The sequence below is a fragment of the Clinocottus analis genome, unplaced genomic scaffold (assembly GCF_023055335.1).
Source record: "Clinocottus analis isolate CAN_PGR_092001 unplaced genomic scaffold, fCliAna1.0.p SCAF_10, whole genome shotgun sequence".
Classification (NCBI taxonomy): domain Eukaryota; kingdom Metazoa; phylum Chordata; class Actinopteri; order Perciformes; family Cottidae; genus Clinocottus; species Clinocottus analis.
The window spans coordinates 14,434,211-14,461,878 of NW_027175821.1; the positions used below are offsets into that span (position 1 = coordinate 14,434,211).

At 39.5% G+C, this 27,668-nt stretch overlaps 1 protein-coding gene across 3 annotated transcripts in view; it reads right to left on the minus strand.

Annotated features, from left to right (window-relative positions):
• diaph2 (diaphanous-related formin 2) overlaps positions 1 to 27,668 on the minus strand; it is a 352,767-nt gene that overhangs the window by 138,374 nt on the left and 186,725 nt on the right. For all 3 annotated transcript variants that reach the window (XM_068592221.1, XM_068592230.1, XM_068592213.1), the window contains 2 exons: positions 13,613 to 13,714; positions 8,017 to 8,111 (listed from right to left, as the gene is read on the minus strand). In XM_068592221.1, the coding sequence (XP_068448322.1) occupies positions 8,017 to 8,111; positions 13,613 to 13,714 (197 nt within the window). The remainder of the gene's footprint in view (positions 1 to 8,016; positions 8,112 to 13,612; positions 13,715 to 27,668) is intronic.

Sequence of the window (27,668 nt, forward strand, 5' to 3'; positions counted from 1 at the left end):
GACGCTGAATTGGAGAGTAAAAACAGAAAACAAATTTTACTCGGTTAAGATAACACAGAGCCCAGTGTGCCCGAGGAGAAGCTGCATGGACTCCAACTAATCAAAATGTTACTGCTGTGCTGTATTGCGCATGAACTTGTCTGTAAGTGTGGATGTGTGTCTGCGCGTGTGTGCGTGTGTGTGTGTGTGTGTGTGTGTGTGTGTGTGTGAGAGCTTTTAATCAATATTCAACCTGAGGACAGAGTGCCCGGCCTGGACCCTGTAGCTGCAGATCAGCAGCGTGCTGATGATCGGTGAAAAGTACATGTAGCACCTGAGGTCCTGGCCATCAATTTGATATTGTACCAAGCCGTGCCAAGCCGCACCTCTCGTTCCCCTGCCTTTACTTTGTTTATTCAATACTTCTCCTCCTTCTCTGTCTTATTTTTTCCAGCCCTAATCAGCATAATGCATTTCACATTTCATTGTTAAATTAGCATTTGATGCCGAAGACAGTTATGTGCTGTGTGCCAAAATAAACCACAATTAAGCCCAAGGGGGATCCCGTTTCTCCTGCTTAAGCTCTAATCCAACAGGCGCTCTGCACAGCCATACTTATCACCTTGCCCCACATGTGCACTTTTACACCATGCAAATGATGCCCGACAATGTGCCAGACTGCTAAAATCACCTGTTGTTACAGCGGAGAACAAAGGCTGGCACGGGCACTGCCAGACCCGGCAGCCAATGAGCTAGCTTGTGAAATGATGGGCTCATGCATACGGATGAGCTTCGTGGTGATCTGTGTGATTGACAAGAGGGATAAACAATAATAACAAGCATGGCTAATACGAAAGGCTCCTGTGAGACCCGGCGGAAAGGTTGTTGTCATGGTGAAGTGAAGAGAAGTAGCGCAAAGCCGAAAACTGACAATGCTGATGTTTACTGCGAGACAACCACGTCAGTGTGCATTATATTTATGTCAAAAAAAGTAATTTGATACAATTTAAGAAATAAAGGAGTATATATATATATATATATATATATATATATATATATATATATATATATATATATATGAGCGAATGACATTTTTTGGAGGGATGAAAGTCATGTTGTTATGGGGAAATTATATTTAATCAACCACAGCCACATAACCATGAGGGGAACATATTGGTAAATATAAATACCAAAATTGTACATTTGACATGAACTCACCAGAGCACACAGAGCAAGAGGGGCCTACTTCATGCAGTAAAATAACATGCAGACAAGTAGATGAGTTCTATATTGAAACGTATACACTTATATCGAAATAGAAAACTCAAAGGTCATGAAATTTAAAAAAAAAGAGAGAAATATTAAAACAGGTGTTGATCTGGTCCATCAATATAATCTTACATGTTATAAAATCACTATAAAACATGCTGTGACACTGATTCCTGTTCAACATTATTCTTTTTTCCAGCGGTGCAAAAGTTTGATTTTGACGTATATTTCCATGCTGAAAGTGGATTTGCAAACATTGGTTTAGCATAGCAACATTCTACTCATGTGTAACATTTTACTGCTCAAAAGCCCTGCAATGTCAACCAACGAGTGCCCACTATGATTTGCACACTTTGATATTAGTGCATTTGCACACAGAATACAGCACAGCTAATTACAAATGAATAGCGATGGTGCGGTATTAGTCATTAGCCTTTCCTTTTGAAAAGGAGATGGGGTAATATAAAATACACTGGCAGACATTAAACATTAAGAAGCCACTTTGATATTCCACAAAACAAGCCCCCAGGGCCATATCATCCACTGACTAGAGTTAGCTTACCACACACACCAAAAACTGGGCTCGCTTAAACATTTAGTGATGACTCCCTCATTTCAAGCAGCGAGATCACATAACATGCTCTGGATACGGGTTGGGCCAGAGCGGCTCTACAGCAGTCTACTCATTGCTTTGACTGTTCGTTCAAAATACATCCTTAGTCTGTGTCATGTCTACTGTGTGTTTATTTACTATATTCATATCTTTCTCTTTCTTTAGCGACATGGAACTGGTTCAGGTCACCTTTGGTCTCTGGGCCTCTATTTGTGCTTCATCACATTCCCAGTTTTGCAATGTTTAATTTGTCATAATAGCTAGTCAGCAAACAAAAACAATATGGGCATAATCCAAATTACATGACTTTTTGTTTTTGAAATAAATATTTGAACTTTTAAAACAATCAATTGTTTCATTTACATTTCAAATGTGTGCCTTAACATCTATGAAACACATTCCAAGCACTAGAAGATAACTGACTCAAGAGTTGTAACACCAAATAGTTGCAATATTACTGAACCCACACACACTTGCATGGCAGCCTCACAATGTATTTGGGGTTAAAGTCAAGCTCTTGTTTAAAATAGATAAAGCAAGTTAAGTGCACTAGAAAACTTGTTCCACAAAAACTCAGAAAAACCTGATAAGCCTGAAGGCATGTGCTGGATGTGGGTCATTTCAAATCAAGTTATGTACCTGTGGAGCACAAGTCTGAATTTATATTACTTTACTGCTGATATTTTTATGTAACTTTTGAACTTCAGTGCTTGACTTATTGCCAACAATATATATATATATATATATATATATATATATATATATATATATATATATATATATATATATATATACACACACACACACACACACACACACACACACAAGGACCCTTGTCCTGCTTTTGCACATGATGGAGGTAGAAAAGCTGATTAGACCTTAAAACAAAGCTTGTATTTGCCTGGGGGGCATTACAAGACAATATGCATTTACTGTATGAAATACAAAAAAAAGTTTAAACTGTAACTGCATTGTAACATCTCCCAAGATGAGCTAATTAAGCAACTAGGGAATACAAGGTAGTCCAGTAGAATAGTCGTATTCAAGTAGAACAACATAAGAGAGACAAAAAAGAGGAAGCTTGGGGAGCTCGGAGAGTACATTTGCTCAGCATTAATCTACATTCCTGGAGACTAAGACCACTTAATCCCTTCTACTGTGAGTAAGAAATCTTCCTAACGGCGCCTTTGGACTCAGTTCCTCTCAGAGACTATGTAATACAACAATAACAACATTGTCAGCCACTTGAACTCATTTAAATTATTTCCAGAGACCATTTTCACAACAGAAAAAAACAAACAAAAACAAGATGAAATACATGGCCTGTGACTAAACAGTCTTAAGTAATGACCCTACAACCACAAAAAAACACAAGTAACATGGTTTTAAATACATTTGTTAAGACAATGCTACAATTATTTATGCCCATCACATCATAGTTATCGTGCCAGTTAACCTGGCCATTGTTTGGCCTGCTACTGTTCAGCTGGCAGGAACTGAAATGCAACATGGGACCAAAGACAATTAGTATGCTAGTTAAGCCTTCTACCTGGGGCAACTCGGCTTTAGGCCCTTTTGGAGGAATTAAAACGCCAAAAGAGAGTGAACAAGTCAATGACAGCAGAGTCAAATAAATGGCCAGATCATGATTTAAACATGTGAGTGAGGTATATACACAAAGATACAATGGAACGATTATGTATCGCCAGATCAAATGCAAACATAATACAACCAGGTACTCGCAGACTAAGACCATGTGGCTGACTCTTTCCCACACGAACAAGGTCCACAGAACCTTCCTTTGTAGCTTCTGTTGCCAGCTAACAATAGCAATGAATAGCTTTGTCAGGCTGTCAGCCTGTTAAAAGCAGACCTTTGCCAAGCTTTCTGAGGCTCAATCTGTTTTCATTGAGCCAACGTTCATTATTGTCTTTCATTGTCCTCTTCATTTCATTGTTCTACAAGGTATGGTAGTCAGGTGGCTCTGATGGCTTTTTGAATTTGATGAAACTGACCTGATATACAAAAGCGCCCTTTGTCCATCAGCAATATGCATATTGGAAGCAAATGAGATGTAGAGAGAAATAATATGAGAGAGATTGCATGGACCTAACATGCATGTATCGTTTGAATGATAAATGACAAAACTCAGCAGGGACTCGAACACAGAGGGCATAACTAACAGCATCTATCCATATGCATTCGCTGTTTGTATGTTTGTACACTCGTCACGTGGGGATGGAAATAAGTGTAGATTCATGCAAGGATTCATATGGAGTCTGGATGAATGGTGAGACCAAGGACTGTCTGCCAGCATCCAGGGATGTGTACATCATCTCTGAGGCGTTGATGGGCCCTAATGCAGAATAAGGAGAGCCAATCAACTCCTATATATCCACTATGCCAGGGTGACACATTGTAGGGGTAGTTTCAAGGCCAGCACACTGCCATATTCTGCTGACAAATCATTACATTAGACCTGTCGACGAAGATGGAAGATAATAAGATTGAGTTACAGAGTTTTAGATACATTATGAACACCTCTTGCTTCCTTCCATTTTCACTTGTTCTTTCATTTATCAATTACCTGCTTGCTTGTCATTCCTCTTTGCAAAATAATGCAAAAGAAGATATTTATTTGTGAGTTTAATTTGCTCATAATTTTAAAGTACAATATGGTCAGTTAAAACAGAGCCATTTTTATTATCAGAGCTCCACATTAGAGTATCAGAATCAATCAGAAACTACTCAGCATTGTGACATTTGACATCAAATTGTCCGCGTCCCGGTAATAAGCCACTTTTGTTTGGCAAAGCCTATTTCATATGTTCCAATTGTTCAACACAAAAGCAACAGGTGGCACCAGGCATCAAAACTGTAAAACAGTAGCTTCGGCGACAAGAGCAGACTAATTAAGCAGTTCAGCAATGGCTGATCAAATGCAATAGAGGTTTCATCTTGCATATACCCTTGATTCCAACAGCTTTAGTTCCTTCTTTCTTGCACCATTCAACTCCATGCATTGCAGGCCTAGTCCTTCTAGCATTTGCAAGATGGTAAATGCATTTCCTCTTAGTGTTGCCCGAGCCATTCAGATGCATCTTCCTACTCAGTATGTGTGTGCAGTTGTCCATGTGGATAAATGGTGATTGGCGTGTGGCTTAGAGTGGGTGGTGTCGAGCGATTAATCAGCATAATGAGTGTAGATGAGCCCAGTGCAGATGGAGCCCACACTCAGGACTGTGTCACCCAGCAGGAAGTCTCTTTGCTCCCCTTCGATGACTCCGTATTGCTCTAACAGAATTTCTTAGGTCTGTGTCTCTGACTTCCTTGTTTAATTTGTGAGCTCATGTTTGCATGATTTCAGCCTATAATGATCTCATTCTTATTTCACCAGGGGGTTATCCAGGTATACAATATGTGACCTTTTCATACGAGTAAAACAAAATAGCACTTTGACAGTAAAATGTCCATGCTGTTGTAAAAACAGCATATTGTACAGGCAGAAAAACACAAATACAAGGACGGAGCTTTCAGATCGTCTTCATATGAAGCAAAAGCCAGCCTGGCAACAGTGAGGCAGACAAAAACAGTAATATGCACTAGTGGACATATTGACAGTTTGCCAAGGCCTACTACTGCTCCCAGCTTCACATGAATATATTTTAAAACACTACAGTATGCATTATATAATGGAATAATAGAGTCTAAAGCATTCAAATGAGTTCAACACTGTTCAGACACATATTCAATATAATTCAAGTGAACTAATGAACCCCTTGAAATAAACAATTACTATTTGGATCTAAATACAACTAATGTAGTACATATCAATTATATTTGCTATGCTTTCATCACTCTTGTTAAAATTCTAGGTATTTTAACATAATATTAATGATAACATTCAAACAAACAATATGACATGTTATGCCTGTAAAACATTTAGTTATTACTGAGTGTAGAGCAAAACTAAAAGGATAAATATTCTTACCTTCATATATGTCCAGTATCTCTTTGTTTAAATGTTACTCACATTGAATACTACAACACTGTAAAATATTCGTAAAAGCAAAACTGAAGGGGTATAATTGTAACAATAGGTATAACAAACAACAAACAATGGGATAAGAGCTTCATTCTGTAACACTCATAAGTATTATTGTTGCACATAAAATACCAAAAACTATTATTGATATAACTAACTAATGTATAAACACTATGGTTAACTTGTAGCTAACAGTACACATAAAGGCTGGGGCACGGTATACTGTTGGTATAAAGTTAATATCATAATTATACTAACATTACTCCTACATAATACTACTACTAAAATGAATAATACTAATGATAATACATATTTTAGAGTGATGTCATTGTCCAGTCCAGTCATTAATCTGTCTTCAGCATCACTATATGGACGGCAGCGACACACTTGCCAGATGTGTGCTCCTTCTGCACCAATAAGTTAACTCAGTTGGTCCTCCCACCTCCCCCTGGACCCTGTGACATTCGCTTGGTTCCCAGATGCTTATGCTGACTCACACTTGTTTTTGGTTGAGCCCTCTTTTTTTCCAGCCTAATTGTCCTGCTACACATTTATTAAAAATGGAAATTAAAGAAGTGTTTGACACAGTGGCAACCCTAAAAAAAAAAGGGTGGTTGCATGTGGAAAGGAAACGACAAAAGCACAATTGTTGTCACTTATCCCTGACCACTTGTCATATCCCCAACATGATTGAGTCAAAAAGGTTTTTGTTAAACAATGAACAAAAGGAAATTGAAGGTTACAGCGAATGCCTCTAGCAAGGTAACTGCATCACGAAAATGATCTGAGAATGGATGGTGTAGCTTGTTTTGTTGTTTCTATTCGTCTCGTGTCTATTTGTGCTTTTTAAGTGCTGCATTTTGGTACTATTGAAAGCAGCTTAGTGTCGGTAGCTTGGTCAGAGTCGGTTTAATGTTAGTTGTCTGATAGTGGCTCTTTTCCACGTAGGCAACCAAAGTACATATGTGCAACGAGGCCCTGGTGGGGATCTGTTAGGGACACAGCTGTCTACACTATTTCTATTTTACTTCAGAAAGGCTGAAGGTGGGAAAAGGTCAACACCTTAACTTCCTTTCCCCCTCACGAAGCAGAGAGGGGTCTGCCATCTCATACCATACACTCTGTACTTTCTGCCAGATTTCTGGCCAATTAAAGGTTATCAGAGCTCAAAATAATAGTCCGGCAGGGTAGCTCTCTAGATAGGCTAAATCTAAATATATATTGCTTCGCCACCTTTTAAAAGTCTATGGGATCTAATCAGGGAGGAAGCAGACCAGCTCCTGTGGAAGTGTTGGTTTAAAAGTCAGGTAGGAAAGGACATTTACTGTATATCAATACAAAGTTAATGTACGTATCTACTGGTTGGTAAGATAGGAAAGACCACTGAACTTTAGCTTGAAAGCTGTACTTCAAGGATGCCCACTGCTGGCTGGGGGAAATCAAGGATTATTGGACACAAAGTGTATCACTGCAATTTGTGTATTGGAATGAAATCTTCCATTTGCAGCTCACTCTTGAAATGTACACCTCCTACTACTGAAATAAAACAAACAAAAGACGACAGCACTGCTTTGGTGCTTATCACAAGGACAATGCAGCTTATATTATTGCTATTGAGGCTCATGCTCTCAAGTGATGCGCCTCTACCTCGGATGCACCCTTTCTGCTTTCAATTAATGCTTTCTGAGACAAAACAATGAAATAAAATGGAAGCAAAAACAAGTAGCCTTTAGGAAGCTCATCAATTATGGTCTAAGACAAAGGCAAGAGGAAAGGAGGGTGGAGTTGCGAGGACTTTGCCAAGCCTTGTCCTTCATCATCCATTATAAGAGGATGAATGGGGGGTCTCTATGGTCTGCATGAGAATGGCAGAAAAAGACTTGGGCCAAACATGGACTATAGCTGGTGTAAAATGGGGTTGAAAAACAAGCTGCTAGACACTGAAATTAAAAAATATATATCTTTTCACATGAACGGGTATAGAAAGTCTCTGTCACTCGCTGCCACACAAGTGCACACATTTTTCAGAGGGTAAAAATAAGTGTGCCCATGTGTTTGTGTGTGTGCCTGTGCAAAAAAACTAACACACCACACTGAACATCAGTCTTACCTGGATGAGTGATTCGCTCAGTCTATCCTCGTCCACCTGCAGCACAATGTCCCGGATCTCTTCATAAGGCAGGCGGAACGAGCCCAAGAAAATTGCTGTTGTGATAGAGAGAGAAGAGAGTCATTTCCTCCCCTTTTTTTCTTTATTAGACCGCAGGGTTCAAAGAGACATTTCAGCACTCATTGCTCCTCTGACAAAATGACCACAGACCGAACTTGTCACTTGAAAAAACAAATACACTTTCTGGATAGTTTGTGTCCCACTGACAAAATTGTGAAGAAAGGAAAACATTAAAATAAACAAGCAACATAGAAAGATGCCAAAGTCATGCAAAACAAAGTTATAAACAGTGAACAATACTGCTAACATTAATAATAGTTAATAACAGTAAGTAAGTCGTAGTTCTGGTAGCAGTAATGGTGTCATCTGGCAGGGCTACATGGGTTTGTTGAATACAGAGAAGTACACTGAATTTGCCTCAGGGAACAGCCTAGTGGGTGTTTCACTCTCCAGGTGGGGTGCCTACAGTGGAAACTGGAGCTGATGGTGTATCCAGGTGGAAGTCACAGGTGGAGATTTGGTAATGAGTTGGAGGAGACTCACTCAACAGCTGCTATTCTGCTGCTGCAGTGGGACCCGACGTCTGTATTTGACGCGCAGCAAACGGAGACGGAGAGCATCTTTTTTGTCACAGTATAACTATGTATTACACCATTAATATTTACTGCAATTACTCAGTACATAGTCATGGCAAACCTCAACGATTGCTTTTGATGTGAGGTTTATACACAGGTGTATTTACTTAACATTAACATTCATGGCTTCATTGTGGCTCAGAACTGAAGAGGAAGTAGCTCTAGAAATATATGTTTGTCGTTTTCTGTTAGTAATCTATATGTACACATTTTTCCCCTCATTAGCGTGAAGTGTTCCTGATTTGGATTTATTTCTCATGAAATGGATCGTGTCATCCTTGTTTGCTGTCTAAATGCTATACATTTATTAGTGTCACTTCAATATGTGCTATATCCTCCCCATATGAAACCAACAGCTGGATACAATGTTCTCTTGGGGGAGGGTTGTCAAAGGTAATCCTGGGATATATTGTAAATTACAAACTGAAATAGATACAGACAGGGGAGAAGAGGCAGGTAGAGAGTTACAGACTCTCTACCTGCCTCTTCTCCCCCGTTTGTATCTACTTCAGTTTGTAATTGTTGAGGTTTGGCTGAACATTTTACTTTCGCTGCCATCTCCAGTAGCAGGCTTTTAACTTGCTCAAATCTCTGTCAGTGATAGGTGTGGTCACCCTGCACCTGCCTGGTCCTGGCTGCATGCTAATCTAACTGTGCCATGATAAGCAAAGGGGTGCAGATGGGGGTTTGGTTTTGCAGTTTTGGTACACACTTTGGCAACAACTTGCCAAGATTGCATCTCAAATGTTGCTTTGGTGCGATACAGTTTTTGGAGGAGTACAAGAAGTAGTGGTGTCTTTAGTTAGAGGCAATGTACTTGTTTTCCACACAAGCTGTGTGATGCAAAGGTTCTCCACAGTTGCAGCTCAGAGATGTTTCACAAATTGAGTATTAGTGGGAAATCTACTATTTCTGTAAAGGAAATTGTTTAATTAACAAAACACAATCAACTAGAGTCCACATTAGTTGTATAACTGCCTTGAGAAGTCACTGTGCTTGAGATACATAAGAGAACAGTGTGCACTTTTAGAAATAATCTGTAATATATGCCGAGCCTGAGTGCACACCTACACTGTAGACTTGTCAAAACTGGCATGAGTATATTGTTTTCATATCTATACAACCACATTTTAACAAAATTAACACACACTAGCTTGAACAAATATTTGTATTATATTAATTTCAATTTCCTCTCGACTCAAGTGAATACAACCTAAAATAATGTGTGTCAAACTGAGTACACTTATAATGGCTGATACACCTCCAGTTACCTCATGAAGTTACCTAACAACGTTACTTCTAAGTCTATCGCAGGGTTTACTTCTGGCCAAAGATATCCTTTTCTAAACTCACTGATTAAATTATCTTAAACATTTCAAGCAGACAGTATGTTAATGCAATCATTTCTTATTAAAGATTAAAGATAAATGCTTATAACCTCTCACCTACAAAAATGTCCAATCTGGCTTCTGCTTCTGTTTTAGCAATGAAACTTCTCAAGACTAGAAATTGTTTCCTGATTGCCGATTATTTTAATTTGTATTATTTATTTTTTACATATAATTTATTTAATTCAAATTTAATTAACAGAATTGTAGTCGATAATTACAAAAACAACATTTTTATCTACTTAAAAAGTCAAGATATTTTAATTTGACTCAGTATTGTTCACCCACAACTTGATGGATGATTCACTAATATAAAGGAAAGTGTCACAAACCTGTGGTCTGTTTGTCTTCAACCTTTGCAAAGTGCCTACAGGGTAATGCAACTATCCCTGACGTAACATACTAGTCCAAATTGATTTTTTTTTTGTTCATTGCAATAAGTATTCCATGCAGCTGTCTCATCTCATTTTAACAGCTACAATAATCTATCTACACGGTTTAGCCGTGAGTCAACTCAACTGAAGCGCTTTGTAAAAGTTATGATTTTACCAGAATACATAAAGTGTCACTGGCATTACAATCATTAACTTTGTCCTGATACCTATCCCAGTCACTGAACCTTCAATATTAACACACATCAAAATTAAAAAGGGAGCTGAGACAGATATGAAGGCAGTGCATATGATCATGGATACCTCAGTGTATTGCAACTATTATTCAATTTAGTTTATTTTGTATAACCCAGAATCACAACTTACACATTTACCTCAGAGGGCTTTACGATCCGTACACATATTACATCCCTATCCAAGGACCTCACATCGGATCAGGAAAAACTCCCCCAAAAAATGAAAAAAAAAAAAAAAAACAGGAAAAAAAGGGAAGAAACCTTTAGGAGAGCAACAATGGAGGATCCCTCTCCCCGGATGGACAGAAGCAAAAGATGTTGTGTGTGCAGAATGAACAACGTAACGACTTACAGCACATTCAATAAACATGACAGACTAGTTGATTAGGACCACATGCCTTCCACCCATTGCCATTCTGGAGGTGAGATTTTCTACACTTATCTTTGCTTCCTGACAAATGTGAAGCCCATCTGCTGGGGCTGTAATCAGAGATGATAGTGACACCTATCAACATGGTCACAGCCCTACGCAAGTGCAATGACATGTGCACACTGAAACACACACTCGCACACACAAGCAAACGCACACTCGCACAAGCAAACACACACGCATATGCTACTATGTGTCATACCCACATGCCCCATCCTGATGTCATACCCCAATATGTTGCCTGATGAGCTCATTCATCTGGCCTCTCTTCATGGAAAACGCTAAAATTTGAACCTATTGCATAATATTACCAGCAAACAGGAAGGGAATGGGTTGGAAGCTCATATAGTAGTGCGTGTTTCTCTAATGTAGGTTCATCCCTCAGCTTATTTTGATATTCTAGTTTGCCTCTAGTCCCCATAAACCGTGAACAGGAATTTATCCACCAACAAAAAAATACTCGTCCCAGTTTACAGTGTGCTATTTATAGTTTTTGGTCATGTGACTGGTGTGGCGAACTAAAAGGCAAAACAATGGTCTGACATCACCACTAACACTGGGAACTCCATGGAGGTACCGTACAGCACAAGCCTGCCGGATTGTTATCGCTTGATCATTAGATCACCTCTCAAAAGAGAAACAAATAAAATATATAAACAAACTGTAAGCCTTAGACACAAGTGACCCACATATAGCATCCACTGCTGTATTTCAATCATTATAAACAGATAAGTCCCTGTCAGAGCTGTACTTTGTCGATGTTCATATTATTTAGAGAATCTATACTGCTCCCAAGATGAAAGCGTACAAAAATAAGGAGAGTTACTACTATTTTCAATATGAATGAGCCAATAATGCTGTTCAGGAGATAGAGGACAATACATTCTTCATCGTCAAAGCGAAGATATGTGGTAATTGGAGACATGCCAAACATATTGTGTGTGAGGAAACAGCGTGCAGAGCCGTACTTTCACATCTAACACAGTACATTAAAGATTTATTTCAACAAAACCACAGTTGGTGAGTGTTGGAACAATGGGAAGGCTAAAGAATAGGATATTAATGTGTTTTAGCTTGTTTCTGCGAAGTGAATTCAATATTTTACAACTGATTACAATGATCAGTTAAGTAGAATTACAGTTTCTGTCAATGGAGATTTGTAGCTATGAGTAAGTAATATCTAAATGATGTATTCTTTATTGGCTTACGATAAAGAATGTGTGTCAATTTTGTGGCGTGAACACTTGACCCATTGTCCAGTGAACTATACTCCTAAATGATGCACTGTTGACTGGTCTAGTCTGGGTCGCTGGAAGAGAAGAAATTAGTGTGATTTGATTTGCATGGCAGGTTTAGAAAAAGTGTGCTTGTTTCCTCTCTGGGTTTTTCACTCTGAGCTGGGATTCTGTAGAAACACAGCCCTGGCTTGTCTCCTCTTTGGTTTGTGCATCCAATTGAACAACAAATATCTGTCATTTTGGCTAACAGTGGGGTAAAAGCTAAGCTGTCGTTGGCGGGCAGTGGAAGGCCGCTTTGTTATGCCTTCCAGGGGGGCGTTCCCATACAACCGTGACATCACGTGAACACTATGAATTGCATACCCCTCTACTCGTCCTTTAAAGAAGAAAGGAAAGAAAAACATGGAAAAGCAATGAGCAGGGATAAGGGTTGAAAGGAGGGTGACCTGTAATCTTAGCATATAACATGCATATTTCATAAGGTGTTAGTATTCAGCATTGTATCTCAGAGGTAAAGGATGCCGAGGCTGCAGATGAAATCCCAAAGAGTTGGAGAAACAATGAGAAATGCTCTACCCACCAATCAAAACAAGGCTGCCAGCAGCCAGTCAATTTTTGTGTGTGTAATGAATTCATACACACATTTCATGGATTTGGGATCAAGAAGGTTCTCATAGAAGAGAGAAGGTGCATGGGTTGAGCTGGTAGTGAAAGCCGAATACAGCATATTTTTGCAGATCATTTGCATCGAACCTAAAATGATCCCTAACCGAAAAACCTTTTCTCCACCAGAACAAAAACAGGAACACTTTGAAGGTGAGGTACAAACTGTGCACTATTATCAACTTCACATTTAGTCCACTTAAGCTCCTGGGGGTTTTAAAACACCTACAAGTAGCATTAGTGCTCAGTCCTAGTAGGACTTTGCTTTACACATGATTACAGACAGGGAACTTGGACACAAGCTGTATGTACTTGTGGTGACCGCTAAACAACTACCAAGGAAACATGTCCCCAATGAGCTTAATAAAACACTCTCACTATAGGGGGCTTTCTACTGTTGGTTTCCCACAAACAGCTTTGTTGCATTGTTCATGGTGGTATAAAAAAGAACAAAGACCGTCGTGGAAATAGCACTGACATTTTTGAAAAAAAATGTCATGGTTAACAAATAAAATACTTCATAGTCTTTTAAAAAAACATAACTGTATACTTACAAAGATTCTGTGCCGTTTTGGAATCCAGGATACGAAGCTCTTTCGCCTTCTTCTTGAATTGTTGCATTCTGTCATCGGTTTCATCTTTTACATCTTTTTTCACTGCAAGGAGAAAAAAACACTTTCATTACTACATCAACATTTTGAAAAATGATATGCAATGCAACAAGACTGTGCATCACACTTTAGTCAACACGCTACCCTGACAGCTTGTGGCGCTGTATGCTGCTTTGAACAATAAAATGATGTTGAAAAAAATTCCCAACACAAAGTGGAAAGACAATTGACGTAGTTGAGAATCAATACATTAAGTCATATTAAAGCCTGAGCTGACGGGCAGAGATTGGTTCCATGTCAACAAATGGCCTTCAAAACCATCGTTTCCACATCAACAAAAAGCCTACTCTCAGAGCTACAACTGCTGAAAAATGTTATAGGCTACTTAACTGAGCACTTCATGATGAATACTGCATCCAACACTGAATATGATATATCACAGTGTATGTCTTAAACAAGATGTTGTACCAAATAAATCAAAAACAATTGCTCTCGCATTACACATTACTGTTGTTCAATTGGATAACAACATAAAGTGACTGACAACTTTAAAAAAAAAGGTTATATTCTTGGTGTCCAGCCTTGCATTCGTAAGGCCACTGCACAATTGGTAAAACATTGGTTTGTTTAAAGGCAGATGTGATAGATGACAGCCCCCTTCCACATTATAATGGAACTACATAATGAGCAATAATGTCATTTGTATGATCATAGTACAGTCCTGCGGATGACTTCCCCCTCTTTATTTGTTTGCATGTGCCATCGTTTCTGCCATTGTGACAGTGTGTAGATGGTTGATAAACACAGCTCCTTCCCTTTGGCCCTATTTGTCAGCTTGCTAGAGCAAATGAGATAATTGTTTAACCCCCCACAGTTCCAGAAAATGGCATTATGTCTCTGTTACATGACTGAACACAACAACAAATGGGTCCAAGAAAAAGGAGACCTTTGTTGCCATAATGGAGACTTTATTGAGGCAGAACACTGGGGAAACACCACAGGCCAGTGTGTATTACTCTTCAATTACACTTCAATAACATCAATCTCTAAAAACATGGATACCAACATACGGGACAAAAGGTCAACAATATGTCAGACTGGAATAACAGCACTGAAGATGAGTTAATAATATGGAAGAGGCAGAGATGTGAGAAACGGTCCCTCTTCTGCCGATGGCTTGTGGGAGAGACAGCACACTTTGTTGCTAATAATCACAACTGCTCTGTTTAAGCCCAAGGTGAGAGTCTCCCAGGAAATCTAGAACAAACAATCTGCTCCCCAAGCACTGGCTTGCATATTTAAGAAACAATCAAAGAGGCAACATCTCCTGGGCAGCCAGAAGACGCAATGCTGAAGGCACCTGCCTAACTCCAGTGCTTTATATCAAAACATGACATCAGGGATGCAGTTGTTTATTGTATTAAGTAGGGATAAAAATGGTTCAAGTATGTACCAATGCTATGGTTTGATTTTCTGTCAACATCTGAGGAGGTTCCTAAGAGACTGACAAGACTCTGCACTCTAAATTTTAGTCTACTCTGACCATGGTTCACAAAATGCTGTATCACCTGCAAACTCAATGGAGCTCAGGGATGCAAATCAGCCAATGGCTTGAACTTTTCTGTTTGTTAACAGGAGCAACATGAGAGGAGCTTTTCTTGCCAAAAATTGGACACAAACCTTTGATTAGTGCCTGTAATCTTGACTACTGAGAGGAAAATCTTACACACTTTTATTTACACCACTTTCATGGTGCTTTGAATCGGTGTCAGGATTGTATTACTACTTACAAGGATTATTGACTCCTCAAATAAATGCATTAAGGTCAATACATATAATGGTGTATACATGTGTAACCACTGATCTAACATACGGGGAGATATGATACTTTGATCTGACAAAGATCAAGTCAAGTTTCAATTAAAGTGGCACTTTCTTTTACAGCTTTAGATTTTAAATGGACTTGTATTTATACTGTTCAAACTGGTTATCACGAGATTAGAGGAGGACCCTCTCTACCTCTGAGCCAAAAAGACCCTCTTCATCTCTTTATTTCATAACTCAGTGGAGCTGAATGGGGTGAAAGTATTGTATTTGTAAATGACGCTAACGCAGGTCTTCAATTGCTGACTGTTATAACGCCAATGTGTTCACCTGCTGTCAGAAAATAAAATATGATAAACCTGATGTTTACTCTGCCTTTAATGTAAGACTGGCAGATATGAATGTTAATGTTTCAGTGTCAGCTTTTTTCTATCCAAATTCATCTATAAGCAGCAATATAGAGAGACACAAAATAAATATTACTAACTTCATAAATAAATCAAATGATAACAACAATACAGCCACAATACCCTGACTCACATAAACTGAGTGAGTAACCACTGAGGCCCAAGGAATCATGCTGGATTTCTTATATGGCAAGTGCCTTGGACAAAGAAACTGACGAGCCAGCAAAAATAAAAGAGGAGGAAACAATGATGTCCCTGAGAGAATAGTCCACAGACAGAGGGCAAATTAAACTTAGAAGTGGGATTTGGTTGCTCACGGTACTAAATTGTTCTCCAAAACCATTCTTTTCTCTGCTGCCACTTAAATCTCTCACCTTGGTACCTTAAACTCTCAGCAGGGTGCTTGCTCTCAGCCCATTCGTCAGTGCCTCAGCAATCTTTGCTCTTACCCCATGATATATCAAATTAAAAAGGAAAACAGTGCCTTTAATAATCTAAAACAGGGACACGTCTTTCTGGTGCCGCCCTATACAGCTCAGAGTTCTCCCGCTGTGCTATGAGTAGTGGCATCAGTTGGCTGCTCCAGTATTTGCTGGCTGACTCAATTATGCCACATGTTTCCTCTGAGCACTGCGTGTGGACTGATGGTCCCTGGAGGGCTTGCACACATTGGAGTTGCCACATTTGTCTGAGTCCCAGGTGTGTGGAAAGGATGACTATAGGTGGCATATTCCAAGCAGATGGTCGACCACAACAATAACGCAAGTTTTAGAAATGTCTCCAAAACATAAAAGTTACTAAAATTCACAAGCTCCACTCAACAAAAGTTTGTGTTTTCGTTAAAAATAGAGATGCATGTTCCATTAGCATGATTTTCAGCAGATTGTGTTTGACATTTACATGTGTGCCGCATGGTAGTTTCATGTTGGCAAACAGCGGAACAGACAGTAACGTTTACAGTCACAGACGCACACCAACACACAACATGTTATTTGTGTGGAAGTTCCTCAAAGTGAGTAAAGTCCCAAATAAGCCATGAAGGAGGAAGACACATTTCAAACAACTAACTGAATCATAGTAATTATATTGTAATTAATTATCATGCATTACAGTTCAATTTAAAGGTTAAGGTAACAACTGAGCTAACAGCTAACATTGACCGAGGATACATTTACTTGATTATAATGCACTCAAGCTCTGCTCAGTAAAAAAAAAAAAAAGGTAGATTATAACGATATTCAAATATAATATTGTAAAAAGTAGTTTTGGGAAACTTGAACTGAAATAAAGACATTTATTTGAAGGTGTTTTTATAGCATTATAAATTAGATATCAGGGAGGAAATTATGACTTGTTTAATTCCCGAACACTAGCTCCAAGAAGTGTTTTAATAATAATAAAACTACTAATGCCAAAATCATTTAATTAAATCAAATAAGGTATTTAAATGAGAATAATATGAACTGTGTATGTTATGCAAATAATCACTAAAGATAAACATAAAGTAAAGGAATTAAATGCAGAATATGTGCCGGTTTACACTGACTTTGGCATCGTTCAAGCTTTGTTCTGGAACAGTGATGAAAAAAATTGACAGAAAAGTCCATGACATAAAATGCAGACACATTTATAATCAGAAGTGGAATTGTCTCTAGTTAAAATGCAACGTTTATTTTTCTGCCAAAAAAGCTTAACCTGTCCAACAGTGTAGCGCCAAAACAGCTGATCAAAGTCATTGCCAACATTTAAACGTGCTTCATGAATTGCCCAGTAGCTAAAGAGTAATACTCTGACAACAAAACCATCCATTGTGCACAGACACATATTTGTTATTGAAATCTCCAAAACAATGAGTCAGTAAAGAGCCATTTGTGATGGGCAGTGTGGGAGGGGCCTTTTGGCAGCTCGCTGGTTTCCCTGAAGCCATTTTGTACAATAGTGACATAAATTCACTTCACATCGAAATACATTATGTCAGTTTATGTATGAAGCATATAATCGTAATGTCAAGATGATAAGAACAGAACCATTTATTAATCTATGTTAATAGATTAATACATTATGGGTTGTAATTAGTTAAAAGGTCATGATAGGAATGTGAACAAACACAGTATGAAAGTGTGAAGAATATCTGTGGAAATAATACGATTTGAACTGACTGTATTATGCAGCACTTCGGCAGATGGTCCTCTAAGGAAAATAGTAGGTTCAAATGCTTCAGATTTGATATCAGCCATGCAATCTAACAACTAACTCTGAATAGTTAGTAATTCACATTGATTTGTTGTAATATATTACATCACAAGGATGACAAGACTTGAGAATAATGTCAGAGAGGAAGTGTTTCAAAATCACAATTTAACAAAATACATGAAAGATTTATCGGGGCTAACAAAATCACGTGACGAGAAGTCCCTGATGAGCGAAACTGTTACACATCCCATTAACCCAGGAGGAGTTAAAGCTTGCCCCGTGCCAAAAGGAGTCACCAAATTAATATAGGTTCCACTGAAAAAACACATGAATGTTTGCGCAAAAACAAATTTGGCTTATTAAAGATGACTTGGCATCCATTGCAAGCCTTCTCTGTGGACCATGGACTGAGGTATACCCTTGGGAAGCTCTGTGATAACAAGAGTTTTCCAACACTTGGACATCCAGTCTGTTTGCTGGCCCAGAATCACTATTCTGGTTGCCTTCCATGAGATATCTCCCTCAAGACGTCCATAAAACCCACGGCATTACGAAGCTAAACACTACCACATGTTCACTTCCGGACGGAGCCTCGCCACCAGGCACATTATAAAATGAGCAGGCCTTGAAGAGAAATAAAAGAAACCGCAGATGACAGGTCTTCAACAAACATATTTAAAGGCAAAGCAACACAGAGTGGAATAGACAATGTGGAGTCTGGTCCTCTACGAGGCAATTTATTCACTCAAATGTGCAATCTGCCTGCAAACATGTGCCCTGTCCTCCATCTCAGAGACTCCCACTGAGGATTGAGCTACTGGGGAGCTGCCAGAGCGTCGAAAGGAGATGGATTCTGAAGTCATTGACCTCAGTCATGTCTGATCCACAGAAATACAATTACACACACACAGACACACACACACACACACACAAATTGACCTATGAATATAATCTGAATCCTTTGAAGTTACATATCTGTACCATTTTAAATTGTCAAACCCGAACAAAACAAAAACAAAACAGATGCGATGGGAAAGCTATGAGTGAATAAATGGAAAGTATAACGGTATTAGGACACACAAAGGTGTTTCTGAATGTCTGCTGGAAAGATAAAGTGCCTTGCCCAGTTATAGCTGGAATAATGAGCGAGACCTTCAAAAATAGAGAGCACTACCAGATCTGAACGTACCAATTGACCGGTGAAATCCAGCTGTGACCAATTTCTCCCACTGACTAAGGCTAAACAGAGGTCTCTTTCTCAACCCCAAAGCCAATTTGCTGTGTGGATTCACACCTCTCTATCTACTCCTCCCGCTATCTTCGATCTCAGAAGCATGCTCCCGCTTGCAAAAAGGCAATCCCTCTCCCAGACACTTAAAATCATTTATTTTACTCTCAGCTTGGCAAACCTGCATTGATTATGTATACCAAAACATAATTGAAAAGTATCTACAAATGCAGGATGACTGAGACACGACATATTGGCTCTGACAACAAGATTAGAGCCTGATAAAAACACTTGATAATATACATAATCTACGTGTGTTAGAATGAATAAATGACTGCCTGCGAAAGGAATAAGCATCGCTTTCAGCAACAAAAGTACAACTCCAAGTATTCTGTAACGATTTTTTTTTTTTTTTTTTTTTTTCTTTGTCAGGTTTTGACTTACAATGCAAGAATGTTGAGACAATGGAGCTGCAGGTCATCATCATGCCTTGTGATACCAGGGGGTGATAACGATTATGATGAGAATGGAAAATGGCGATAGTTTATTAAACGTTACTCACAACCACGTATGACTTTGTGAGTCTTGAAACCAGTTGTCTTGAATTATCTGAAGCCATCTGGTTCTGGTTATCAGAGATCTTGAAAACAAAGGTGTGTGTATAGGGAGCAGAAGTCCCACTGAGTGACACTCTGACCTGTGGCCAGTAATGTTTTCAGTATGCAGGGAGAGGCTCAGCCCACGGTGGAAGGTACACAGCTGGGCTTGGAGCAAGGCCCAGTGAGAAAAACGCCTCCTCCTTTAATTGAGACAACACAGATCTCCCTTAGTGACCCCTGTTTCTATTCCAAGAGGAGAGGAGGAGGCCTCCTGCAAACGTTTAATGTCTCCTATTGAAATGCAGTACTGTTTGGGCTCTCATGATTATACATGACTTGCTTAAGTTTATGCCTGTGATTAGGAATCTCTTCTAGGGTCAGTTTAAAAATGAATATAAATCCTGAGAAATGTAGTAGAGGGATTAGCTTCATGTTGAATTAAAAAGGGGAAGTATCCACGGACTTTAGCAAAGCCCATAGATTATCTAACACAGTGAGACTTTATATTCATGGAGGGAGGAGCTACTATGCCGCAGTATCTCAAAGGTTACAAGTTAACTTTTACTCCAACACGGAGCAAATATGTTCAAAACAGACTGTGAAAATGAACTTAAAAGTGAAAACAACAATGTGGAGCAAATAAAAAATCCCTCAAATCAATAACTCTGAGCATTGTCAATGACCCGGGGCTTGATACGGCCTTTTAACAAGTATATATTTAATCTGCCCACATCTACACATGACTGTTGTTCTCTCTCTGAGGCAGGGAGTGTGGGAAGGCTCTGACTCTGCCTCTTAAATTGGTCATGGAGACATGCTCCTGGGGGCAGCGAATGGATTGAGCCTGACAGCCAATCAGTTCTAGGAAACCATTCTCTGGTGGTGCCAGGGCAGCTCGATGTGACCCACTGCGCTTGAGTGCTGGTGGGAAGGCACTAGCTGATGGTCCAAGCGGCTGCCCTGCCGTCCTTTACCACACCACCATGTCGTCCGACCTAAAGCATGGAGTAGACATCGCTGAAGCCCCACTCCCAGTGTCCCAATGATGGGATGAGGAATACAGATTCATAGGTGTTCTATTGGATAGCTGGCAGGATGACTGTTGCCCCCACGGTCTCCATTAATGTACCTTTCCCAACACAGCGCCTCATGGGACCAAAGCCCAGAAAAGGGAGTCCAGAGTATTATGGGCTGAAATGTGGAGATTATGAGGTGTGCACCTGTACTACTGGTTATCTTTAAAGGATATATGGAAGGAAATGTTTTTGTGGTCAGGTTTTCCGGCAGTTACATGAGCAGATCTACATCAGTCTCGCCCCTGTGCTTCAGCAGAGAGATTGGTCCTTTCCATGTTTAACAATGCAATACTGGGAAGAGCAGGAGACCGTTGCCAGGGTTTGTCAAGGCATTGGTTGTATTGTATATGTGAAGACATGAAATATTGAACCACACTTGAGTCTTTTACGTTGAATTCCTTTCTAAAAGACATCTCGCTAGGGTAAGTGAAAAAGGTCATGGACCAAACTCTTCATTGAGGAGATTAAATTGACAGTGGTTTACCTTGAAAACGAAGTACAATAGGACACACGTTGTCCTGGTTGTCATTTATAGTACATGCTGTCTTTGTAATGTCCTACTTTGCAGTGTATACAACATAGTTGCATTTTGTAAGTTTGTCAGCTAATGGAACATCTTCCCACATCTTTTCTAAAGCAGTTACTCCTTCACCCTGTTTACTCCATTCCATGAGCAAAAAAAACAATGTTTTGATTCGATATGTGTTCTGTCTCAGGACATTTTAATGTGTACTGTATCCACCAGTGGATTTGCTCAGGATTTTATAATTATAAAACAGCGTTCCTGTAACGTCTGATTGTACGAGAGAAAAACAAAAGACTCAAGGGTCTGTGCATCATTCATCTGTTACAGACCACACCCACTAGTAGAGAGAGGTAAGAGCAAGTTAAAATGTTAATATTACGACTACCACTACTACTACTTATAACGATACACACGATTTGGTTAAGTATGTCTTTTTCAGTGTAACATCATTGCTTTTTGGAAAATGCAATGTGCACGTGTGTCTAAGCAAGCAGCTTAGAAGAGTGACGCATGAAAGGTTGTCAAACAAGGAAAAGAAGAGCATGCACATGTTTTATTTTTAAGAAATGTGCTCAAGTATTATCTCTTCTTCTTGTGAAGGTTAACCGATAGGTTGATCCAATTTGTCAACTGAAGCGTGAAAGGACTTAAGAAATACTTCACATTTCTGTGCTGGAAAATGTCAAGGTTTGCTGAGAGATGAGGACAAGAGGAGGGGAAATGACTTTTTCTCATTCTGGCAGCTTGACTCCACGCTTGTTAGCAGCAATAGGTTTATCCTTGGCAATCAACGCCGGGACGGATATATACAGTAAAGTTGGAAGTCCCCAATCAAATTAAAGACAGCTGGTGCTGTGTCTGTCTCTAAAATGCATGCATGGCCCCCCGCAAACACACGCAGGTACACAAAAACGCATGCATAATATAAAAAGCGGGAATTGCTCGCAGAATGTGATTGAGGCTGTAACGTCGCTATCATGTCACCTCCTGATGACTATTCTTTACACAGCTACAGAGAAGCATGTTCAGGGGACATAAGGGTGTCAAGGCAGACATGCCCTGATTAAAGATGCACTCTGCGGCACCTGGGGATGGAGTTAACAGCGAGGGGAAAAGAACATGAACGCAAAGAGAGGCACTCAGTCATGAACTGCATTTGAATCCCAGAACCACACCGGTTGTTGAGCTTCTCAATGGCCACAATGTTTACAAGGTCTATATTTCTCTCACTTCATGTTTCCCTTTTTCTATTTATTCATCATAGCTGTTTTCAACCTGATGATACTTGTTGACCTCTTCATTGCAAATAGTGTGTCCATCATGCCATGATGACCTCCAGCGACAGCCAACTACTATTATATGTCACAGCAATATTCCAAACTAAATATAATAAAAAAAACAATAATAATGAGCCAATGTGAAAAAACAGATCAATTTATATAAAAAATTAAATAAACAAGTGCCACTCTTGTTTCCAAGACAGCCTGCATCATACTGTACTCACTCACAAAGCCTTCGAGGAAATGTACTTACCACTTGCTATATAATAACTACCTCTCGTGAAATCACTATACATCAGCCACTAACGGAGAGACGAAAAGACACGCGAAAGACATAATTGTGGGGAGAAACACACTGAAAGCACACAATTCTGTAAGAAACAGGAAGAGAGCTTCACAAGTGAGTGTAAAGAAAATAAATAGATGGACTGTACACTTGAATTTGAGTCATTATCCTTTTGTGATATGAAAAGCAGCTAAACTGTAATTATTTGAAATAAGGCTTACATGAGTACACCTCATGATACTGCTGCACAGTACAGATACAAATCTTGAATACAATGATCCTTTTTTTAGTCAGTGGGAATAAAATACAGGTTAACTGGCTTAATGATGTATAATGGCACATTGCTTTTGTGCTGCAGAAGGTAGGAAGTCAGAGCCCAGTATGTAACACAGGCTTTTGTCTCTGACATTGCAATACCTGATGACCCTAAAGCAGCAGTACTGTAATTGGATGCCTGGCTTGCGATACTGGAAGTAAGAGTATCTATGGTGTTTGGGGGCAAAAACCATTTAAGTGCAACTCACCTCTTAGTGGGCTGATTATGATGTTTTTATGAGTCCTGCTGTCAGGCTGACTTGGATAGGATTGGGTATGAACCTGTAAAAGGAATGGTGCTGCACTGAGTCAGTCACTAAGTGGAGTTTCTCTTGTAAAAGTGAAGCCTGTGAGCGAGTGGATGGGCCCAATAAAAGACTATAATGCTGACCTAGGCTTTTAGTTGTTACTATCCTTTCCGTGCAATACACTATCAAATGTTATAATGGCATTACAGCTGGCCACCGCAATTACACAGACAAAAAAGGTTGTTTATTTGGTTTGTCTTTTTGTGAGTCACCGATAATTCTTTTCCATTTTCGTTTCAACTACAAACAGAATCCAGAATGTGATGGTTATTAGCTAGCTGGAAGCGTTAAACTTAAAAGCAATACTTGTACTGAAAGAAGCTTTTTAGTCAATGTGTTCACAGCCATAGTTTTTGGTGCAATGGGAAAACAAGAAGCGGGATGTAACATGACAACACCTGCTTTCTTTTAAAGCAAGGACGTGATCAGTATAAGTATTAAAATTAAACACATGGATGCAGTGGGAATGCATCGTAAGTAATGTACTGTATACCTCCTCTAAGTGAAAGGACATTTGTATAAAATCAACCTTCTGATGACTTCACTCAACTTGAGGCAAATGCACAAAGAAAGTGTGATTTGACATTGGATGTCTGTGATAATCCCCTTTATTGAGTAATTCATTTCATATAAGCAAGATGTGAAAAATGATGATTGTATTGATAGCGATTCGCGAAATGTAAACGAGACTTGAGCCCAGTGATGTTCATATCAGAAAGCCAATACATAATCCACTGAGGCTTCATAATAATTGAGTTAAGGCATGTGGTGAAACATATACTTTGCAGGGGTTGCTGTGGAAGATCTGATCCAAAGGAAGAATACATGCCTCGGAGCCTTTCAGTAGGTACAGCTCGATGAAGAGAAACAGCATGAGGGCACATACATGTCCAATGGCAGAAGACGGTCTCCGGTGAGTTCTCTCTCGAGTTTATTTGGCCCGCTCTGCCTACTCTGATATACACTCTCTTAAACACACACACACGCACACACAGACACACACACAGACACACGCACACACACACAGCCTTTATCTTGACATGAGCCTTTAGACTTTCTGACTCACTGGTCCAACACTGATAGATTGAAACAACCTCTCCAAACAAATGGTGCACACATTTAGATTCCACAAAAGAATATGCACGCACATCTGGAGTACACAAAATAAAAAAAAAAGAAGATCGTTGCAAAATTATCTGATTGTTCCACTCCCACTTGCCATGTCATCCCATAAACAACAGATCGACACAGGTTGTGCTACCACCAGATGTTATCTCCAGCCAAGTGTCAGGTGTCAGGTAGATTTTATGGATCATCCGAGGTGCCTCTGACATATAAAGCGTAAGTGCACACATGTTAAAGAAAAATGGCTGAATCCTGCCAAGACCAATCGTACAAGATAAAAGACAAATTCATAATGGCATTTCTCCAGCTGCCAGGGAGACAGAATTGGGTTAAAAAGCAAGAAAATGTGGGGAAAATATATGCATATCGATGACACTAATAGGCACAATCTGTTTATTCCATGGTGCATCGTTTAAATGCGTTATCTGCTGTACAGAGCAAAGCAGATGCAGCGTTTACTGCAAAAAAGATTTGTTGGTAGAATACGAGGGCACATTTTCAAACTTTCCTGAACAAAAGAAGGCTGCCAGCCGGTTCCACACACTGTACTGTGCAGTGTGCTGCAGTCTGCTATCTCTAAACACACGATATTTACCTACAGTTGAAATGCTTTTAAGATACCACTCCTGTACTGTCATTATAGCTTTACAGGAAGATTTGATGGTGCTTTGACATGTAAGTACATCACTTCAGCAATGTGGTGCTCTGAATGGTTTTTGCTGTCATTCTCTTAAGCACCAGCCTGCACTAAAGAGCCCCACCTGAGAAATGTGCCTGTGTGACCACGTACTGTCGCAAGTGTTTCATAATGCCGGGTTGCATGAATAGTTACATTATAAATTATAGAGTGTGCTCTGCCGTGCCGCATTCCTTTGAAAGCCAATGTTGGAAAACATGACACAAGTTAGACACATTTCTGAAGTGAAATGGACAAAAGGATGAACTTGAAAAAGTCACTGATCCACGCTCATGTGAAAAGAAAGAGTAGCACGATTACATTTTTGCTCCTTCCTCCCTTTTCTCCTTCCAACCATATCGGCACCTGATTCACACTGATCCTTGCAGCAGTGCTGGGACAAGAGAGGAGGGGAGCCCACAACCCGGGATAAGCCTTCCATTGGAGGAGGTGGAGGAAAGGGGAAGGGATAATCTTGAAAGAGATATACAGTAGTCTCATGCTGGCCATGCATTACACTGGTTGAAACCAGTGTAATGCAGGATTGTGTGTGTGTGTGTGTTTATGTGTGTATGCAAATGATTACTGTAGGTGTGCTCACATGCACACAGAACTCGACATGTGTGCTGGATATGGGGTCATTTCACTCATTCTGACAGACAGCTTCCCTGTTCCTTCATCTTTTTCAACCCAGAAGCTAGTATCTGTAAAAGCAGTTGAGTCTGGTGGGGTGGGTCGCGAGTAAGATGCACAAAGAAACATGCGGGACCACCAGGCCGCTGTGTTTATCTCAGGCCGATGCAACCAGAAAAAGGGGACAAAAAATAATCTTGACATTTACCAGGGAAAATCTGTGCAAATTAAATGAAATAATAACAAATTAAACATTTTAGAAGGAATGCCTGAATAAATCAGTTGGAGCTCCGATAACCTAGTACAGTACATCAAACATTAACAAAGGTTGAAAGGGCAGAAAATCTTTGTCTCTGACTCCCTCTGTGTGTGTGTGTCTATATATATATATATATATATATATATATATATATATATATATATATATATATATATATATATATATATATATATATATATATGCCTGGAGGGCTGTTTGTATGAATCAATATACAGGATGAATTGCCTTTTTAAGTTGTTACTTAAAAAATAAACATATAAAATACAAATATGAATAAATATACGAGAGTCTTCGTTTTAAGATGGTTACACAGCTAAGTGGACCAATTTGGCTACGTGTTCAATCTCAGACATGTCAGAAAAGTTCATCCCCTTTCACAAGACGCACTCAGAAAATGAATCTGCATTACCTCCAAGCTGCACATGCACTTCAGGACCAAGATAATTGCACGGCAGCCTATTTTAGACAACCAGGTGGCAGCATGTGTTTTTGAGGCTTATGACTTTCCATACCACCCACAATCGGCACCGTCCTCCAGGACTTCAAACACTCCCTCTGTTCTCCAAACCCTCCGGTCCCCGCTCTCTCGGGGAACCAAGCACCTGGCCCAGAGTTTCATATTCCTCTCAGGTGTGCCTCCACCGCATTGCACGAGCCTGATATACACACATATTAAGTACTGTATTGGCATTCTATTTTTCCAATAGCTGCTATTTTACTTTTAAAGTAGGCCACCACTGAAGGATGGAGCACATTCTCCAACTACCAATTTCACAAGATAGCAAATGAATGCTCTCCATATCCCCTCAGGTTCAAAGTGTTGTGCTTGTGTAGTGAACTCTCAGAAGGTGTTTTAAAAAAATAGAGACGTTAACTTATTGATGTTCACATTTATGTTATTATATTTGCTTATTAGCATAAACTCCCTGACTATTCAAAACTAGAGATATACTTATTCCTTGTCCCTTTCAGTCCTAAAACAATACCCTAAATTGCAGTAGTTTACTCTCTCACTCCTCTGCATCGCATTCCAACTTCATCTCCTCTGTCCTTCCTCTACCTCTGTTTTAAGTAGCTGTCTTCTTATCAGAGCGGGAAGCTCACAGAGTATTCCCTGTGGTCATTCATGGGCTTCAGCCTTATGGGAATCCACAGATTTAAAAGCAGCAGAGGAAGCCCACACTGACTTTGTTTCCCGGGAGAACAAAGTGCATAGGGGAAGATAGTGGATACATTACAGGTA